The following is an 18,731-nucleotide window of genomic DNA, read 5'->3' as shown; positions in this document are numbered from 1 at the left end:
GGGCTAGCGTCAATGGTTCGTGAGGCTAGCGCCAATGGTTCGTGGGCCTAGCGCCAATGGTTCGTGGGCCTAGCGCCAATGGTTCGTGGGGCAGCAGACCATCTCCCTGTAAGTCAAGTACAATGTCCCGTATGTTTCGTAGAACAAAGCCCTCTATGTCCTTCATCCGTTGAACGTGTGTCAATCTCATATTTAGTCCTTTTGTATTAATTCAATGTCACACAAATCAATTCCAATGTCTAAAGTCGCACAAAACAATTGCAATGTCTCAAATATCCAATCCGCCAATAAATTACATAAATAATATATTGAAATCGCAAATTATCCCATTGCACAAGTCATTCATAACAAGAAGAAATTGCAAATTATCCCATTGCACAAGTCAAAGATAAGAAGAAAAAGAAAATGTTCAGACGTGCGCCTGTGACATGAATCCAAGATGCGCCATGATGAAATCCCTGCAAAACCGTTTCGACGTTACATAAGGAATCTAAATATTGAAAAACGTAAGTTTCCTAGCACGTAGATCTAAAAAAATTACTTTCCGCGCTATTTAGAAACATCGTTTCTTATGAAGAACTAATTTTCGTAACGAGAATATTTGAAATGTGCGAAAAATCGAGGGTGTAGAAAAGGGTACCCGAGCCCAGGATGCTTTGCGAAAATCTTGCTTGCTGGGTGATACCATCCCCTACATTCACACAGATCTTATCTTGAATAAGGTAAATCTAAAAGTAACTTTCTAAAGACTGATTTACTTAATCTTGCAAACTGTCTTCAAATTAACATTTACAAAACAGGTAAAATAAAAAGGATGGAAATAATTTCACAGACCAGGTGATTGAATGTCTGCTAATTTATCATCCCTTAATTATACATGAACCTCTAAATTCAAGACGAAGAATATTGTACTTTTTCAATAAGATAAATATTAATTTCACAATTATTTTGGACTTACTGTATGGAGCAATCTCAACAGAATTGGTCTCATTGCCGGTTCTAGCATACAGTGCTGTGCATGTGTACACCCCAGCATCATTTTCTCTCAGCTCTTGAATGAAAAGTCCCAGGGAAGGGGGATTCCCAGGCACGTTCTCAGCTTTGATCCTTCGATTGGTATTTCTGCATAAAAAATGGGGAAACAATTATATAAAATCACTCCTTGTACAAAAATACAATATGAACATGCATAACAACAGACCACAATGCAACAACTGCATTACATTTTCTTCTAAAGAAAAGTTGTATAATTTTAACACATATTTCTAAAAATTATAGCTTTTAAACTTGTGGTATCAATGAACAAATCCTGATTAACAGACATCATAAATCTTGCACTTATATTCACATATTTAATTATAGTAATTAAATTAACACAGCATACTAAAGTATTTTTTGACACATGCCGGACAGAACATATTCTTATCTCCTATCCAAGACAAGAAAAGAACACGAAATACACAACACATATACAAAAATTTGTATGCATAACACATTAGCATCAATGAGAGTAATCATATCAGGTCAGCTAATGTGGAAAAAGAGAAGCACATTTTTTTTATTGGCAAGTCAAATAGAAAATAATGCAGGGAGGTTATTTAAGTCTTTTACCGCGAGAGCGTCGGCTGCTCGGTGGCCCCGTCATGCAACAAGTCCCAGCGAATTGCGTTACAGGAAGTCCGTAACAGAAACCGCTTGTTGTGTAATGTTTCCACTTTTCACAATTACAATTGAAATAACCACGTACCTTGTCGCAAGGATGCTGGAAAAGGTGTCCTCCCAAATACAAATATTTCTTGCACCTTATTTCTGACATCTAGGGGTGTGCGGGACAGAATGTTTTAAGTCAGGATGGGACCGGGATGGGAAATTCTTTAAATCCCAACATTCGGGATGGGAAAGATTCTCAATTTCCTGACTTTTCGGGATGAGAAATCTTCAAAATTTCCCGAAGCTCTTGAAATCTCGAATTCTACACGTCATTTTAACATTAAGTGATTATTTTTGCATTTCTGGTACAGAAACTAACAATTTCCAATAAGTTCCAGACATTTGCAATGCAGAAAACGTTAAGAATTAATGACTTTTTAAAATTCCCATCCCGATCCCGACTTTTCGGGATCCTGCACACCCCTACTGACATCTAATCTTAGATTAGACATCGCTACTTTACCCACAGTTGTCACAAGAGTGCCGGCAGCTTATTGAGGGAGTTGTGAGCTGCGAGAGGGCGATTCATACTGCACGAATGCAACACCTGTCAGCAGTGATGCCAACCGTAGAGACATGTCCCTATGCATAGGGACTTTTCACCATATTTCGCCCATGTAGGAACGTAGGGACAGATTTGCCAAATAAGGGAAAATGTAGGGACTTTTTTCAATCTTGGAAAATAACATTTTATTGTGGAAAGGTGCAAAGCTTACTCGTCAGTCAGTTGCACTTTCTTTGCACTCAGTTTGGAATGAATGGATTAGTTTATCTGGATACTTTAGCGAGGAGGAGAAAAAACAAAACAACTAACTAACAAATCTCCATCAGAATTTTGGAAGTTCTTTTTTTTAAAACATTTCCACTCTTGCGAAAATAGTGCTAACATTGCTACATTCTAACGTGGAAACAGAAATAATATTTTCAATGTTAAGTGATACAAAAACCAAAAAGCGAAATGAAATGGGAAAAGAATTGTTAAAGACCACAGGAAATACAGCATCACCAACCAACATCTATCTCTTCACAGCAGCAGCATGTATGACTTCAAATAACATAATCAACAATAAACGACTCAATGTTATTCATTAAGACAAGAATTTACAATACCGGACCCTTCTGTAATTTTTATGCTACGTCTTATACTCACAAACTAATTAGTCGTGATGATTTATCTCAGGTTAACATGTTGGGGTGATGTGAAAAAATTGTTCATTAACATGTAGAAGTTGTGAAATAAGCTTTTCAATTCTTGCAATGATTCTCCGTATACAAGTATGGTAGCCATATTTGTTGATATGAACAATTGATGTTCGCAATTACACTGTTGATTTCATTCTTGAAGAGCATGGCTCGTGTAAGAATGGCGGAAGAGAACAGTGAAAAAGTTGTTAATGTTGTACAGATTGTTAGATGAAGTGTGCAGGAGGATGGCCATGGGCTAATTAATAAACTTATAGATTTCGATATTTTGACTAAAGAAGGTGCTTTCATGTGACGGTGACAATCATGATGTAGAAGAACATGTGGCATGTGAACTGATTTAATTACAGGTAAGTTTGGAAACAGTGCATCGATTGTGCAGGATACGAAAATGGCATCTTCGATGATGAACGTTTGCCATTAAAGTGATACGAAAATAAGATTTATTATCGGTTCGTAATCACAATTAGCGCAAAACCATTCATGGATAACTCCACTGACCATTCTCGTTAAGGTTAGGTTAGGCAAGGCAAACATAGTTAAAATTTGGGGTCGAAAAACCATGCATGGGTAGCCCCACAAACCATTCACGGTAAGATTAGGTTAGGCAAAAAAAAAAGGTAAAGTGTTCCCCTGTGCTTAGCACCACGCCATGAAGGCGTATAGGGGGTGTGGGGGTAACGCCCCACACTTTCTTGATCTGGTCGTGAGTGGGGGTGATGTGATCAGCACCACGCCCCTGACCGCCTTTACCCCCCAGGGTTTCCCTCAGGTACCCATGTTATTCGACGCTGGGTGGGTGCCGGGGCCGCTTCTAACGTTAGAAAAGTTCCTGGATTTGAACCGGCCGGGGATCGAACCCGGGACCTTGAGCATGGTAGTCAGACACGTTACCGACTGAGCCACCATGGCCACTATAGGTTAGGCAAACATAGTTAAAATTTGGGGTCGTAGTACTATCAGGAATGTATATTTCGTGGGCCTCCCCGATGGCACAGTGGTAGCGTCGTCGCCTTGTAATCAAGGGGTCCTGGGTCTGATACCTAGTGGAGGCACATAGTGGTTCGGATCCCACTTTAAACTGTAGGTCCAGTCTCAATTAGCCTTACTGTGCATAAAGTGGACTTAAAACACCAAATCAATCAATCAATCAATGTATATTTCGTTTTTTAAGTATTGGAAACATAAAATCTTCCAGTAAATAAATGAGTGACCACTCGCAGACCACTCAATTTAGCTTATTTTGCAATTTCTACATGTGACCCCCAAATTTTAACTTCAAATTCGTTATTAAGAGGCCTCAATTAGTGAGTATGCAAAATATTACAAAAATCGGGGAGAGGTCCTGTATTGTAAATTCGCTCCTTCATTAATTGTGGAAGCACAGAGCAGAAAGATTTGGTAAGTACATGTGTATATTTTATCTTCTGTTTAGCATGCACACGAGGTGTTTTTTTTAGTCACTTTACTTGGTGTAGGGACATTTTGACTACGTCTGTAGGGACATTGCCGGAAAATGGTTGGCAACACCGTCGGCTACCAGACGGAGTGAGTGCACACTCATGTTCACTTCTGTTTGCGTTTATCAGTGCGCATGTTGTTTATACTGTGTTATTGAGTTAATGTTCTATTCAGTGCTAGTGCTTTATTGTGTTAATTGTTATTCATTCATTAGTTATGGCGCTAAACAAATATAGTCTTGAACAAAGAGTTTTTATGTACGATAATTACGTGAAAACAAACTTTTGCAGAAAAGTGGTCAGGCCATTACGAGAGACAGGATCTCTTGAACCTAAAAAACGTGTTGTATAGCTGTTGAAGAAGGTCATTTTCAACATCTCTTATAACAAAGGAGGTTACTGATCATCATTATTGTTACTTTTAAATATCATTTTACACTTTCGGTTTGCTTTATGCACCGGGATGCTGTCTTCCCTTTCTGTCAACTGAGGATAAAGTAGTGATGTCTAATCTAAGATTAATGTCAGAAATAAGGTGCCAGAAATATTTGTATTTGGGAGGACACTTTTTCCAGCATCCTTGCGACAAGGTACGAGTATTTCAATTGTAATTGTAACTGTAATTGTGAAAAGTGGAAACATTACAAAACAAGCAGTTTCTGTTACGGACGTCCTGTAACACAAATTACCAGAACCTGTTGCATGATGGGGCCGCTGAGCGGCAGATGCTCTCGCGGTAAAAGACTTAAATAACCTGCCTGTATATGTTCACTCTTTTCCGCAAATAAGTTTCAGATGTGAGAAACGTGTGAATGAAATATTTTCCCAGCTGAACCAAATGATATAACAAGGTAAAATAAATACTTAAAAGTATATTAAAAGGACAGTACATATCAGATGGAGTTTTGTGGGATCAGGAAACACAGATATAGATGTGTTCCACCTACGTCACAAACTGTTGAATTGTTGCTTTGAGCAGCCATGATGGAGGCCCGTTCTTGTAAGCATATGGAATTCAAGCAGTTCAATTCAAGTAACCTCGTCATGAAAACCTACAACAATGAACAATGACTAGAGGTTCATCATGCTGACCACACACCACCCCATAACTGGTTGGATGATTTTCCATCTCAGATGACAGAGTTAGTATGATTAGGTGGGAGTTAGGTGAGCAGTCGGTAGGTAGGCCCGAGCCCTCAATGGACTGTTGCACCACAGGTTGGTTATTTTAATATTATAAAAGTTTCAGTTCTAGTTGCTAGATGATGTAAGTTGATTTCAAAATGTGTGATTTTGTTAGTGTAAGAAAGATTATACAAGGGTACTGTTTCAGAAGCAATATCAGGCAGGACCACGCAGAGCCTGCCCATGATCAGCCAATGGCAGGATTGCAATGTTGTACGGTTAGGAAACTGCAGCAAGCAAGATAAATGCCATGTTCTGTATTTTTCTTGCCCGCAAGAAGTTTTCATAAAACTCGCCACTATAAGGTCTATCATAAGAAGGGGCAAGACATTTTGAACCTGACTGTCCAAATCCCATAAATTTCCGTCCCCTACAGCAGAAGATATAATTTTTTGAAGAAATACTGGGAAACAACACATCTTAACACAAACACAACATTTCATTTTCCTTCTTGAGGTGTTGTGTCTTGGGAAAACAATGCATGATAATTTCATCTGAACAGCACAAAGATCCTTCATTGTCGTAGGTGATCGCAAACATTGTGAGACTGAGTCAGTTTGAGTTCAGTGTTTTCATAGCAAGGGTGGTGTAAAATAATTTACTTATTATTCACTCGTGCACCACAAAGAACAGTTGTGAGAGGATTCCATATGTGTGTGTTCCCTAAGTGTTATTTAATAATGTCACTCTCAAAACCCAGAAACAGTATTTTACCAAGGGTAAAATATACATTCACAAGGCGGAAATATCAATTTTAAAACATATTCTTACTTCAAGGAATTGGCATAGAAAGAAGTGTGTGTTTTTTCAGAGTTGAGAACTTACGGCTAAAGCATGTGGTGTAAGTGTGCATGCATACTGTGTTGCACATTATAAAACAGGGAAAAACATCTATCTCACAGATCGGTGAATATCCTGGGAAACATGCTAGAAAATAGAAAAGTGTTACTAGCGTAGATGACTTTGAAAAATATGTACTCCGTCGTTCTGCAGTCTTTCCCTTCCACTAGCATGGCAACAGCGCAATAGTACTGGCTGCATATTGGCTGAACTCATGTTCCTTCTAAAAATGTATGCCATATAATACAGCTTTACCTCAAACCAGAACTTAATTTGTGAGTATAGATTGTGTTGAATTAATATCTGCAGAAGTTTTATGGAGTCCCGACTGTGTAAGCTTATGACATTTTTTATAAAAAGGCCTTAAAGTGCATCCCACATCTGAGGTAAGCTCATACGAGTACATAGTAGGCTGGTATATCTTGTGTTCTCCATGAAGGAATATTTATGTAAGTTTATTTAGAGTGATCAAGACCGGGCACGTAACAACCAAATGAAGCAATTTCTCTTACATGAAGCAGCTGAAGGCTTTATAACTTTAAGACTTGCACAAAAGAGTCACCATGGCAGGATATAGTGTTTCAAAGTAGATTAATTATTCACACTGGCAATGAGGAAATACCTTTTATGTTCTGTGCTTCCTATTATATACGAAATCTGCTTTGAGAGATCAACATACATCACTGAAGGTTCCATATTTTAATCCTGGTTGCATTTTATTTTTGTGAGGGGTCCCTTTATATATTTCTAATCATTATTCATTCTCATCATCTTGATTAGCCTAACGAGGCAGAAACATGATGTAAAATAAGAAAAATAAGAAATTTTAGAAATCTATAATTACAAAAAGAGAAATAGGAACTGGGAAGTTAGAATAGAACATTTTGTGTACCAACTCCACTACTCTAGAAGCTTGGAGGAATGAGGAGTTTTAGCCTATTTCAATGATTGAAACTTAGTGACTTCATTTACCAACAAAGTAGAGAACGAATTTACTGAAAATTTATGAAGGTTTTTATATAGATACGATGTCACTGATTTTGTCATACAACCTCTTCTTTTGTCATATCTGACTCTGTATTAACAATAAAGAAGTCTTATAAACTAAAAAAACATTTTTGCTGTCACTTAAATGTAATTTCCAGTCTGGCTTGCTTCTCTCTTTTCTCGATTTTTTTATGCTTTCAGCTGTCAGCTAATCGGGCCTGTCACAGCCTACACCCTTGTTTTCTCTCAGGGTTCAAAATCCCTTAGCCTTTCTGGATCCCTCCAGGTCCACAAGGCAGTGGGGACAAACACTTTCATGGTGATGTTTATTCGCCATGACAGAAGACTGTCAATGGGTATCTGTAGTATTTACTGAGTATCTCCATGCCACTGGACACCCTCCCACACCCTGATAGCCTTGTCGCCTTAACAAGGGACTGCTTATTTGGGTGTCCCCTTTTATATCCCCCATATCTGAGGGGATTTTCACTATCCGCCATCTGTGACCCGTCCAGTAGCTGACCCAGCCAGAAACAGGAAACGGCGAAGGATGATGATTTTGATGACTCAAATGTAAATTGTGTAATTTAGATGCATACTTGTCAATACCATCCTCCCCCATAGTTTATTTACCAATGACCTATAAATCTCGAAACAGAAACACATAATTCAAAATAACTCGACAGAAAAAAAAGTAACTTTAAATTAAATATATGTTTTATCTTGAAAAATCATGCTACCAAACTCTCTATCATGTAGATAGAGAAAATAGTTTTCATATGTATATATATACACACACATACACACACACACATACAAAGTATATAATATAAATTAACACATATGTACTGTACACAGTAACAATTATATATAAACAGAATAAGAACATCAAGACATTTCCACATGAACATCATGCAAAATACATTGTAAAATGAGGTGAAACTACTTTCTCCATATACTGTATGTACACGCTAAACATATAATGACCAACATATTATTTGAGGTTGCGTTCTGCTCAGATTTTAGCCCACACAATTCTTTTATGCACTTCTGCAGTAGGAATGGAAACTTTTTTTTATCATCACACACCAAGTAAAATCATAAATGTTCTTCATGCCACATCAAGTATCAGAATAACACCAATTTATGAACTACTGCTTGCAGGCATGTAGCAGATTGTAAGATTGAGATCTTGCCAACAATTCTTGACATAAAATATTACTGTCAATGTCAAGTGACAAAATTGGGTAATGTTTCTTGCATCATGGAAAATAAATAATTTACAAATAATACAGAAAAAGCATAAACCAGTATTGTGTTACTGTAGTAATCTCTACGTTACTTCGCTGTCTTCATTTGTAAGTTTTGTACTGGTGTTGACGACAATTCAAATCATTCTGGATATCCCCTTCTGGAAATCTGTTTGTGGTCAAGTTTTTGAATGAACTATGAGACTCGTTTGATGATACTGTACTCTGTACTCCCAAAATTTTCAAAGGGTATATGACCATGTTTCCATTAAATGTATGGATGAAATCATTTACTTCTACGAATGTAGAAGGATACCCATTGTATCGCAGAAGGTATGTGCTAAAGAGTAAGATTAACCAGAGGTAATACGGCATATACTGCTGTATACCCTCAACTACAACCCTGGGTAGAGGGAGGGTATCTTCATTACTGATAACCTTAGTACATAGACTGATTTGAGAAGTGGATGTGGATGATGACAGTATCTGTGGCAGAACAATTTGCATAATGGGAGATGAATTAAGAGGGCACAGGTTTCAATCCTAGGTATGGCATGGATGTGTCCTTGTGTTTCTTCCTTCATTCACTTAGTTTTTCATCATCATCACCACTGTGATTAATCCATTAAGTAAAAAGCAACACAAACTAATGATAAGAGAAGAAGAAACAGACAAGTGAATGAGTAGGAGAGAGCCTTTCAGCATCACACGAAAGCATCTTCCAATAAGTAAAACTTGTTTTAACTTTACTTTACACATAGATAGGCTCAGGACTGGACCTACAATTTAAAGTGGGATCTGAATAACAATGTGTTTGGCTGGGAATCAAACCTGAGACCCTTTGATTACAAGGTGATGGTGTTACCAGCATATATGTCATTCGGGAGGCTTTCTTCAAATGTGAGTTTCTGATTTTTCGTAAATATAGTTATCCACTAGTTCTTGATCAAGTTAGCTGGCCCCTGTCGCGGAGTGGTTAACACATCATGCTACAATGCCAGGGGTCCCGGGTTCCAATCCCGGCCTGAGCATGGATGTTTGTGAGTGTCCATTCATCAATTTCATCACATCATCACTCATCCCCATTTTCACAAATTAGCCAAAAGTGGCACAAAAGCGAAGTAAAATAAAGCAAATCAATCAATCTTGATCAAACTAAATATGTTTTGATACATTTTAGTACCAATTCGCTAACATTACTGCTGTGCAATGTATTTTTCACTCACCCTTCAATAAAGATGAATCTGAAATTAACAGGACCCTTACTCCTATAACTTTTTACATATTATAGTCAAATAAGAAGAATCTGTAAACTGTCAACAACCACGAGTAATTTAAAGAGTGGAACTTCATAAATTGTACTTTTAAAACAATAACAGAAATTTTTATAACAGAAAGTGAAAAAGAAATATGCAATGTACTGCAATTTCCATATAATGGATAAGGAATTCCAGTTATATGGAATAAAAATGTAGTTTAATGATATTGAGGAAATAATGTGGTATTAGAGATCAACAGAATAGCTAATAGCTCACAGGATCACAAAATTTTACACAGCAATACTCTATTTTACTAGAAAATAATCAACATACATGAATTCCAATGTCATATAAATATTAGACTCCTCAAACAAAATTTTACCATAAAAGAGTACTTATGCCTGATAACATTCAAATTTACGAAATCTTTGTTTTAATTTTTATACACATTAAAATCTTGCTCACACCTCAAGTTAGTATTATCTTGACAGAATCTCAACCTATTCTGCTAAAGTAAGCATTTCAGTTCTAATTATATAGTTTCCATAAATATTATTGCATTTTCCCAGGGAAAGGCCACAAACAACAGCATGAGCCAATATCAAATAAGAAAAGTGCTTAAAATAACTATAATGCAGTAATTAGAAAGTCCAAGTGTTTCTTTGGACAAAAAATGTTTACGCTTCAAAAAAAACGAGCGCAGTAGCTCAATCCAATATAAACAACATGCACACATCTAAATCGGCATTACATAAAAACATTTATGGTAGACTATAGGTCATTTTTTGCAGCGCACTATGAACTAACTACATCTAATGGCTAAATATAGATATTTTTCAAATTTCTGTAATTCTCTCCTCATTTACCTTAGTTTTCTTCCACTACTTGGCCTAGCTTCACTTGTGGCATCAGCAAAAAAGGTAAAGAAAGGTCAGACAAAATAATCCTGCTTATTTAAAATGGGTAGACAATATGGCATTGTTCATTACTCCTCTTACACAGCACAACCAACCAATCACACTGTAATTCTTATAATATTTCATCATATTTTCATGTTTTTTGTTTTAAAAAACTAAAAACTTTCTCGCTATATTCTCCTTTTCACTTTATTGAAAATCCTTTGTCATATTATAAGCATTTTTTGTCAGTGCAGCAACAAGATGCAAATATGTCCTGATTTTTCACCTCCGTGTTTTTCTCAATGAGATACTCCTCTAACAGAGCAGTTGTAAGAGAAGAAATGTAAAAAAATGTCTACCAATCCTTTCCCACTTCTTAAAAGAACATCATTTTGGTTTGGAAGCTATAGAGTAGACTTAAAAATAACACAGAAGGTATTCTGTGTCTCTTCCACTATTTCTTTTCTTCATCAACTCTAATACAGAGTGACCACAAACAAAAGAACCTTCAGCCAGAATCCCTCGTGTACCTTCCCCTCTGCTCATTCAACTCGGGCCATAAGGAAACCTGCTGCACTCTACCCCTCCCTCCCCTCTACACACAAGTACGATGCAAAGGAGCTATGGGTATTTTGCATGTGGTACCACTTATAGTAAACATTAAGAGACTGAAATAATGTTGGTAGATTGAACATCCATTCTTAGCTGTGGTTTTATGAGATGTCCACAAGGTAAGACTAGCTTTATATTTAAGCAAGAAATATTTACTTTATGTTGAAACCATTGCACATTATAAATTAATACTTCTTAAGTGTGTGCAGCGTTGGGGATCTCGGTCATAGTGAAGGTGATGTGATCAGCAACATGTTGTGGTTGTTTTTACCCTCTTGGTTGCAGTTAAGACTGTGTGAGCGCAATGATATGTAAAGAAAATTGTCAGAAAATTTAACACCTGAGATCACCCAGCCTGGGAATGGAACCTGAGGCTTCTACATTGCAGTCAGGAGACCTACGAACTAAACCAGCATGACTCTCGAGAAATGTAATCGATAAATAATCCAAAATAGCAATAATGAAGAAAATGCCCACTCTTGGAATTGGAGGAACTGAGTATTTTGAATTCGAAGTATGGTGAGCTTTTGTAACTGACTTTTCATTCAGTTCTCTCATTCCTGTAAAACTGAATATTAACAAATAGTATCATGTGGCATGCATGTGTATGAGCCTTATTCCATGCCCTCTGTGTGTCTTAATGGCATGTAACAAACAGGTAGCGTTTGAAATATTTAGTTTAGTCTTTTATCCCCAATCTAAAGACTAATTGAAATGATGCCATTTTCAGGAAGATAAATTTACCCTGTTTCCATTAACCCTAGCAATACCAAGGGAGGCTCTCAGGCCCACTGATTCATTTTTTGCATATTACATGTATATCCATCAATGTAAAAATTCATAAAAAAAATAGTAATTGATCTTTGCAATATTTAGAATGACATCACGTGATTTTCCCCAAAAATGTTCATTAAAAAGTTGCTTTATTTCGTTGATATTGTTTATGGGCCTCAAAGGCCCACCCCTTGGTAATTCTAAGGAAAGATTTCGCAATTAAGTTTTAAAGGTATTTCAATACATGAGAGGATATATTCAATTGCTGAACTATAGTTAACAATTTGAAATAATGAATGTATGAATAGTACAAAAAGAAAATAGATAACTTTGCTAGAATTTTGCACAGTTTAAGCATTGTTCAAAGTATCAACATTGTAATTGAAGAAAAGTAATAAATGTTACAGTGATTTACTATAATTACTTAAAAATCATTATGTAACTTATCTTTCATGTATAATCCATAACAAAACATAAAAGTAGTGTCTAATTAGTTAACTTATGTGTACAAATGACAGAAAACACACATCAGTCCAGTTCAATTGAACTTTCATTCAGGGGCCTCTGAGCCCCCTCCCCCCCTTGGTAATCCGTGTAACAAAAAATACCTTGGCATTGCTAGGGTTTCTTCTATGTACACACACTGACATTCTTTACATTTCACTTCGTAGATAATACCTTCCTCTTCATCTTCTCTGTTATCCTTTTTCTTGTTTGCATTCTTCGCTATTCTTAAGATGCTTCTCCCTTGCTATTCTTAAGATGGCAACAAGAAAAAAGAGAACAGAGAAGAGGAAGAGAAAGGAATTATCTACGAAGTGAAACGTAAAGAATGTCAGAGTATGTACATAGGAGAAACGAAAAAGAGGCTGAAAGACAGGTTGAAACAACATAGGGATGATGTATGACTTGAGAGAGAAAGAAATGTGATATTTAAACACATGAGAGAAACAGGACATGACATAGAGTGGGATGAGGCTAAGCAAATAGGAAAAGAGAAGAGAATACTAGTGAGAAAATGGAAGGAGGCCAAGGAAATAGAGAAGAAAGGTGAAGAAGACACAATTAACTGGAATGGGGGACTGAAGATAAAGAATGGAAGAAGGTGTTAGATAGAGTGGAAAGGACAAGAGAGAAAGAGGAGAGAAGAATGAAGGAAAAAGAGCGTGAGATAAAGAGTCCAACCACATTCTAGCCTTTTAGGTGAAATTACAGTTGACAAGGGAAAGCCACCTGCTAGAATGTTCCAGAACTACTTTCTAATAGTCTGGAGGGGAGTAATGTTTGTACCTTGTTACATTTGTACTTGGTGTACTTGGTCTGAAGAAGACCTTGCTAAAAGGTTGAAACGTTACGTTTAGTTTATGTTTTATAATAAAATAAACTTCTGCTTAACTAACTAAATCCCTAGCCTTCTTAAACCCGAAGGTTCATGGCTGCAGAAACACAGGCCTTCCCAGCATATTGAGTTTTTCAAATGGTATGTATGGAAGTTCTCTCTTGACAAAAAAAAAAAAAAAAAAAAAAAAAAAAAACACTTCTTTTGTTATAACTGACAAAGGGGCATACACAAAAAGAAACACCTGGGATTTCAAAATGGAATCTTAAGTGGCATCCACTTAACCACCAAGTTGGTATTTTATACATCTACACAATGTAGAACCACCATTGGATAAAATTCTCACAGCAATTGATGTCGATCTAAAGAACTATTCAAAAGAAACCCTTTTGGTTTGATTCATATTTAAAACAATACTTTTTGGTGTGAGGCTAACTTGCACCACCATGTTTGTGATTCCTTACACTGAAGAAATGCACATTGAGTTTAAATTTGTACTTGTACCAAGAATGAGGGGCTACAGAATTATGCATTTATTTATTTATTCATTCACTTTATTGCAAATCCAGTAGATGACTAAGGGCTCTAGCACAGGCTAATTAAAATTTAATAGCACTATAAAACCCATTTATCTTATGCTATATTTTTTTACTTCAACGTTATATATAGAAATTAGATCTGTGCTTCTAAATGGCTGGAAACTATAGGGTAAGATAAAATGGACACGGGTGTTCCAAAATAATAAAGAAGTTCAGCTATCTTTGAAAATTAAAAAAACAAATATGAAAATTACTTCCTATATATTTAATAGTTACAAATAGGAATTGCAACATACTTGGTGAACTGATGGAATAATACATACTATGATACCTTAACTGGTATATATAATTAGAATGAATCCTCATCTCTGATTTCCATGTAATTTTATGGTCAATGTTCCTGCTTTTGGTCAAGAAACAAAGGCAGATACTGCAGTTTGGTATGCTTCGGCTCTGAAAGGACCGTTGCACCACATACTTAAGATTTTGGGGTGCTCGATTCATTTCAGTCATTGAGGTAATGGCTACTTAAGCATCATAATGTACACAGGAGGACTCCCTTCCCTACCTATTAAAAGCATTCTATTATGTCGGTAAAAGCAATGTCAGCTCAATCTAAGATGCCACTACAGGGTGGCTACTCTGGGACCATGATAAATTCACATCACGTCAAACTTTCCAAAATTTCAAGAATACAAGCAGATGTTTCCTGCTTCAACCTTCCGTATAACCACCTCTCACCCCACACACACACACAGATACATTAACAATACAAAGGGTCTATGTGATTCCAACGTATCCAAAAATTCTAAATCAATTCAATTAAATGGTATCCTGTATATTTAAAATATTTAATTTAAACTGCGGAGTTTACAATTAGTATTTCGCATACGCAGACTTGAAAAACATGTATCAGCACAAATCACAAATTTTACGGGATATACTAATCTATGAAAAAAATGTTAATTGCATAATAATTTCAAACTCAAATTTAACCAACCAACTTCAAGATATCTTATCTTGCAATAATCTTCCATCTGTCATATAGATTGTTCTGCAAGGGACACTAACAAAGTCAACTAAATGAACTGAGAGAATTCTGTTTTATATTCCACTTAGCTTTCTTTTCCTTCTTGATAAAAATAAAAGGGAGACTGTGAAAAACTTGCCTCATGGCATTTATAAATATGTATAACTTAAATGAGATTTGGATTAATAAAAGTTGCAATTTCTCACATCTACAGAGAAAAATCAAGCAGAATTCACCCATAATTCTCAAGAGCCAATAATTCACATAGAATTGCCAGTGAGTAGCCACCCTGCACTACCAGTGAGGCGACTGCAGAACATTCAGCATGATCACTTCACTGCGTAAAATGCTGTTTCTACTAACTGCACTACGATTGGGTTCTTAAGTGACCAAGTTTTAGCATTAGGTCATTTGTAGGATTTTCCTCGTGTCTGCCGTTAAAGACTTACTGGAGCTGAAGATGATTTTCAATTATGATAATAAGAATCTTGCAGCAGAAGAATAAGCTCTATAATGTTCAAAAATTGCATTAAAATCACTCACATTGTTTCTAATTTAAAACTCCCTACTGAACAAATTTAGTACAAGAACAACACGTTTTAGTTTGATTAACACTAAATGTGTCAATATATCACTAACTCCAACATGTTGAGGGTGGAAAGCATCAAGAAATGTAATTTTAAAAAATGAACTGTACACATACATTCTCACACAAATACTGGATTAAAGGAAGTGCTTATTGAATGGTACATATAGTTTTATGATAAAACTGACATTTGTAAACAACGAACTACTCTATTTGAAACTAAAAACATGCACGTGCATTTCATAACTTGGGTTTTTTGTGTAAAACCCAACAGTCAGCACATAGGGCAAAGGAAGGTAGGTAGGGCAGTCCTGCTATCCTATGGTATGACACTTAGCAGGCAAACCAACCTTTTCCTTCTTATCCTGTTGCTAAATCTTTCTTGTACAAATCCAGCATAAATACTTGGACCATTTCCATTGAACGACTGCATAACTAAAGATCCAGTTCTGGGCTGGTAGCTAAGAAGAAAAATAAAATATAAAGTCCTCTAAGTTGTAATATCTTCAGCGCTTCTCGTCTCCATCAGACATGCAAAATTTCATGTCTTACTAAAGCCATATTCTAGAGTCATGTATGAATAAAGCACACAAACTCACGACACATGCTGTTCTCTTCTGTTCACTATCAAGATTCTGTTGCAGGTTGTTGGCCATGCAGGGTAGTCACTGAACAATGCCATATTGACTTTGTAAACAAAGCAGCAGCATGCTTATGATTGCACAGATATTCTCTTAAAAATATATTTCACTTAACATCTACATTTATATTTAAAAGGTAAAACGCATAACTCTTATTTTTAACTAGAACAGAACATGATTAGATTAATTCTACAATTGCTATTTATTATTTAGATAGGAAAATAGACCATTAGAACATACCTAAAGCTAAAGGCTGTAGCAAGAGAGATCAATCACATGATTTCACAAGTAATCAAAGCAATGAAGCAATACAAATATTCAGTTGAGTTCTAATTCATTATTCATTTTTTTAAAAACCTGGTGTGTGATGGGGTTACAATGTTATGAAGCACATTTTAAAACATCAATTTAGAAGTTAATTTGACCAATATTTGATATTATTAACACATACATTATATAGACACAACATGTAAAACATTTCCCACCCTTTAGATAATGCATAAATGTTTCTGAGGAAAATATCATACTGTCATATTTGCAAGCACTATTCAAAAAGTATGTTTATGGCTTATAAAATTTTCATGCATTTATACATATTTTTGTATGAATTTAGTTTATGCACACCCAGGGCAAGCTGATATTAATTCGACAATTCACAATGATAGATAAGCGGTGTACATCCTGCAGAAAAGAACACATATCAGCTTCCTTACTAATTAATGTTTTATGAGTTTTCCACATACACATTTCAATAGGAAATGTTGCTTTCACAAGAAACAACTACAGGTAAAGAAAGTTATTAGACCTTGATGTGTACCATAATTTAGAAGTCAATACTGGTATGGATTTTAAACACACAGTAATACCTGTATATGAAATTTCCACATAGTAATACATAATTCCCCATCATTTTGTCTGTAGCTTAAGTGAATTTTGTTGGTCATTGCAACAATCACCCTTATTTCTCCTTATTAATTCCATCACTCATACCTCATTTCCAATGTTATGTCTACCTTTGAAGGAAATAACAGATAAATCTCAGACTCAAAGTGTTGAGCATTCCAATGATTTGGGGCATCAACAATTTCCAATGAATTCAGGCACAATAGCTGGATATAAAGTGAAACACGGCAAAGTCAAATGTATGGACAATAAGAACTTTTCATAAATTTGTGGATAGTTCTGTTTCAATCTCCTTGCTTTACCACACTTGATCTGATTTCCTTTAATTCTGAATGTAATGCAATTAAACTGCACATCATCATGACCTGAGATTCAAAATATCACATAAATTATGCACTATTCTATTGTCACACGTTATCAATTTCGGTATATCGGAGACACATTTCTTCATTTTTACACAAGAAACTACTTACGGAAATGAGTTTCTGCAAGCTTACCAACATTCGTCGAGATATTTTCTTTCATCGTGGAATATATTTGACCGGGAAATCATGTATTTTTCAAGAGAAATAACTCACCCACGCACAATTGCCATTGCTTTCGCTACGTGAACTGCATGCTAATACGTTTCATGACGTAAGCCCCTGTCAGTGTTTCCAACCCCTTTTTTCACTATGCTTGCCTAACCGAACAAAACCTAACCTAACCTTATCGGAAATGGTTCGTGGGGTTATCCGTCAGCTACCCGTGCATAATGTATAATTTTCACACGTGACGAACACGATAGTAGGTATTTTTCGGTGTAGAAGGTTGGAAACACTGCATACCCACAACAGGTGTCAAAATGTGCCCGCCATAACGTGTGTTACGGAAGCGAAGAAAGGAATTAAAAAATCACTCTGTATGTGAAAAATTGTCTTTGTTTTCGTGTAAAAAGCATAATGGCACCTTGAACTATGTTCTGCAATACACAATTGGTAAGTATGAACCATGCTAAACACAAAATATCCGATTTTAATGTGTCTCCGATATACCGAACTTTTACCTCAATTTCTTTAAAGTTTGCACTTTCCATACACAGAAATTTGTTTCTGAAGAATAGAGACCACAAACAAAAGAACCTTTGGCCTTTATGCACCTTTCCCTCCATCTGCTCAACTCTGCCCTTCCCTTCACCTGCACGTGCGAGTACGATACACAGGACACGTGGTTCTGTGCAGGTTTTCTTGACTGTGGTCCCACTATAGTACGTTACTTGTTCTAGTTCAAGCAAGAATGTAATTTTACATGAAGACCTGATGATGTGATCCATGCCAGAATGGTTAGCACAGCATTCCACGATTCCAGGGGTCCCAGGTTCAAATCCCAGCTTGGGCATGGGTGTTTTTTATGAGTGCTCCTTCATCAATTTCATCATATCATCCCTCATCCTCATCTTTGTGATTAGTCAAAATTGGAAGAAATACGAAGTAAAATAAACCAAATAAATCAATCAATTTGTCGATGTGATTTAT

At 36.2% G+C, this 18,731-nt stretch overlaps 1 protein-coding gene across 1 annotated transcript in view; it reads right to left on the bottom strand.

Moving 5' to 3' along the window:
* Nucleotides 1-18,731, bottom strand: part of Fas2 (neural cell adhesion molecule fasciclin 2) — a 125,640-nt gene that overhangs the window by 69,835 nt on the left and 37,074 nt on the right. The window contains exons 3-4 of the mRNA XM_083114003.1: nt 16,024-16,134; nt 959-1,122 (exon numbers count right to left, since the gene is read on the bottom strand). Coding sequence (XP_082970129.1) covers nt 959-1,122; nt 16,024-16,134 — 275 coding nt within the window. The remainder of the gene's footprint in view (nt 1-958; nt 1,123-16,023; nt 16,135-18,731) is intronic.

Source organism: Lepisma saccharinum, chromosome 28 (assembly GCF_977018435.1).
Source record: "Lepisma saccharinum chromosome 28, izLepSacc3.1, whole genome shotgun sequence".
Lineage (NCBI taxonomy): Eukaryota > Metazoa > Arthropoda > Insecta > Zygentoma > Lepismatidae > Lepisma > Lepisma saccharinum.
This window is presented reverse-complemented; position numbering and strand designations above follow the sequence as displayed.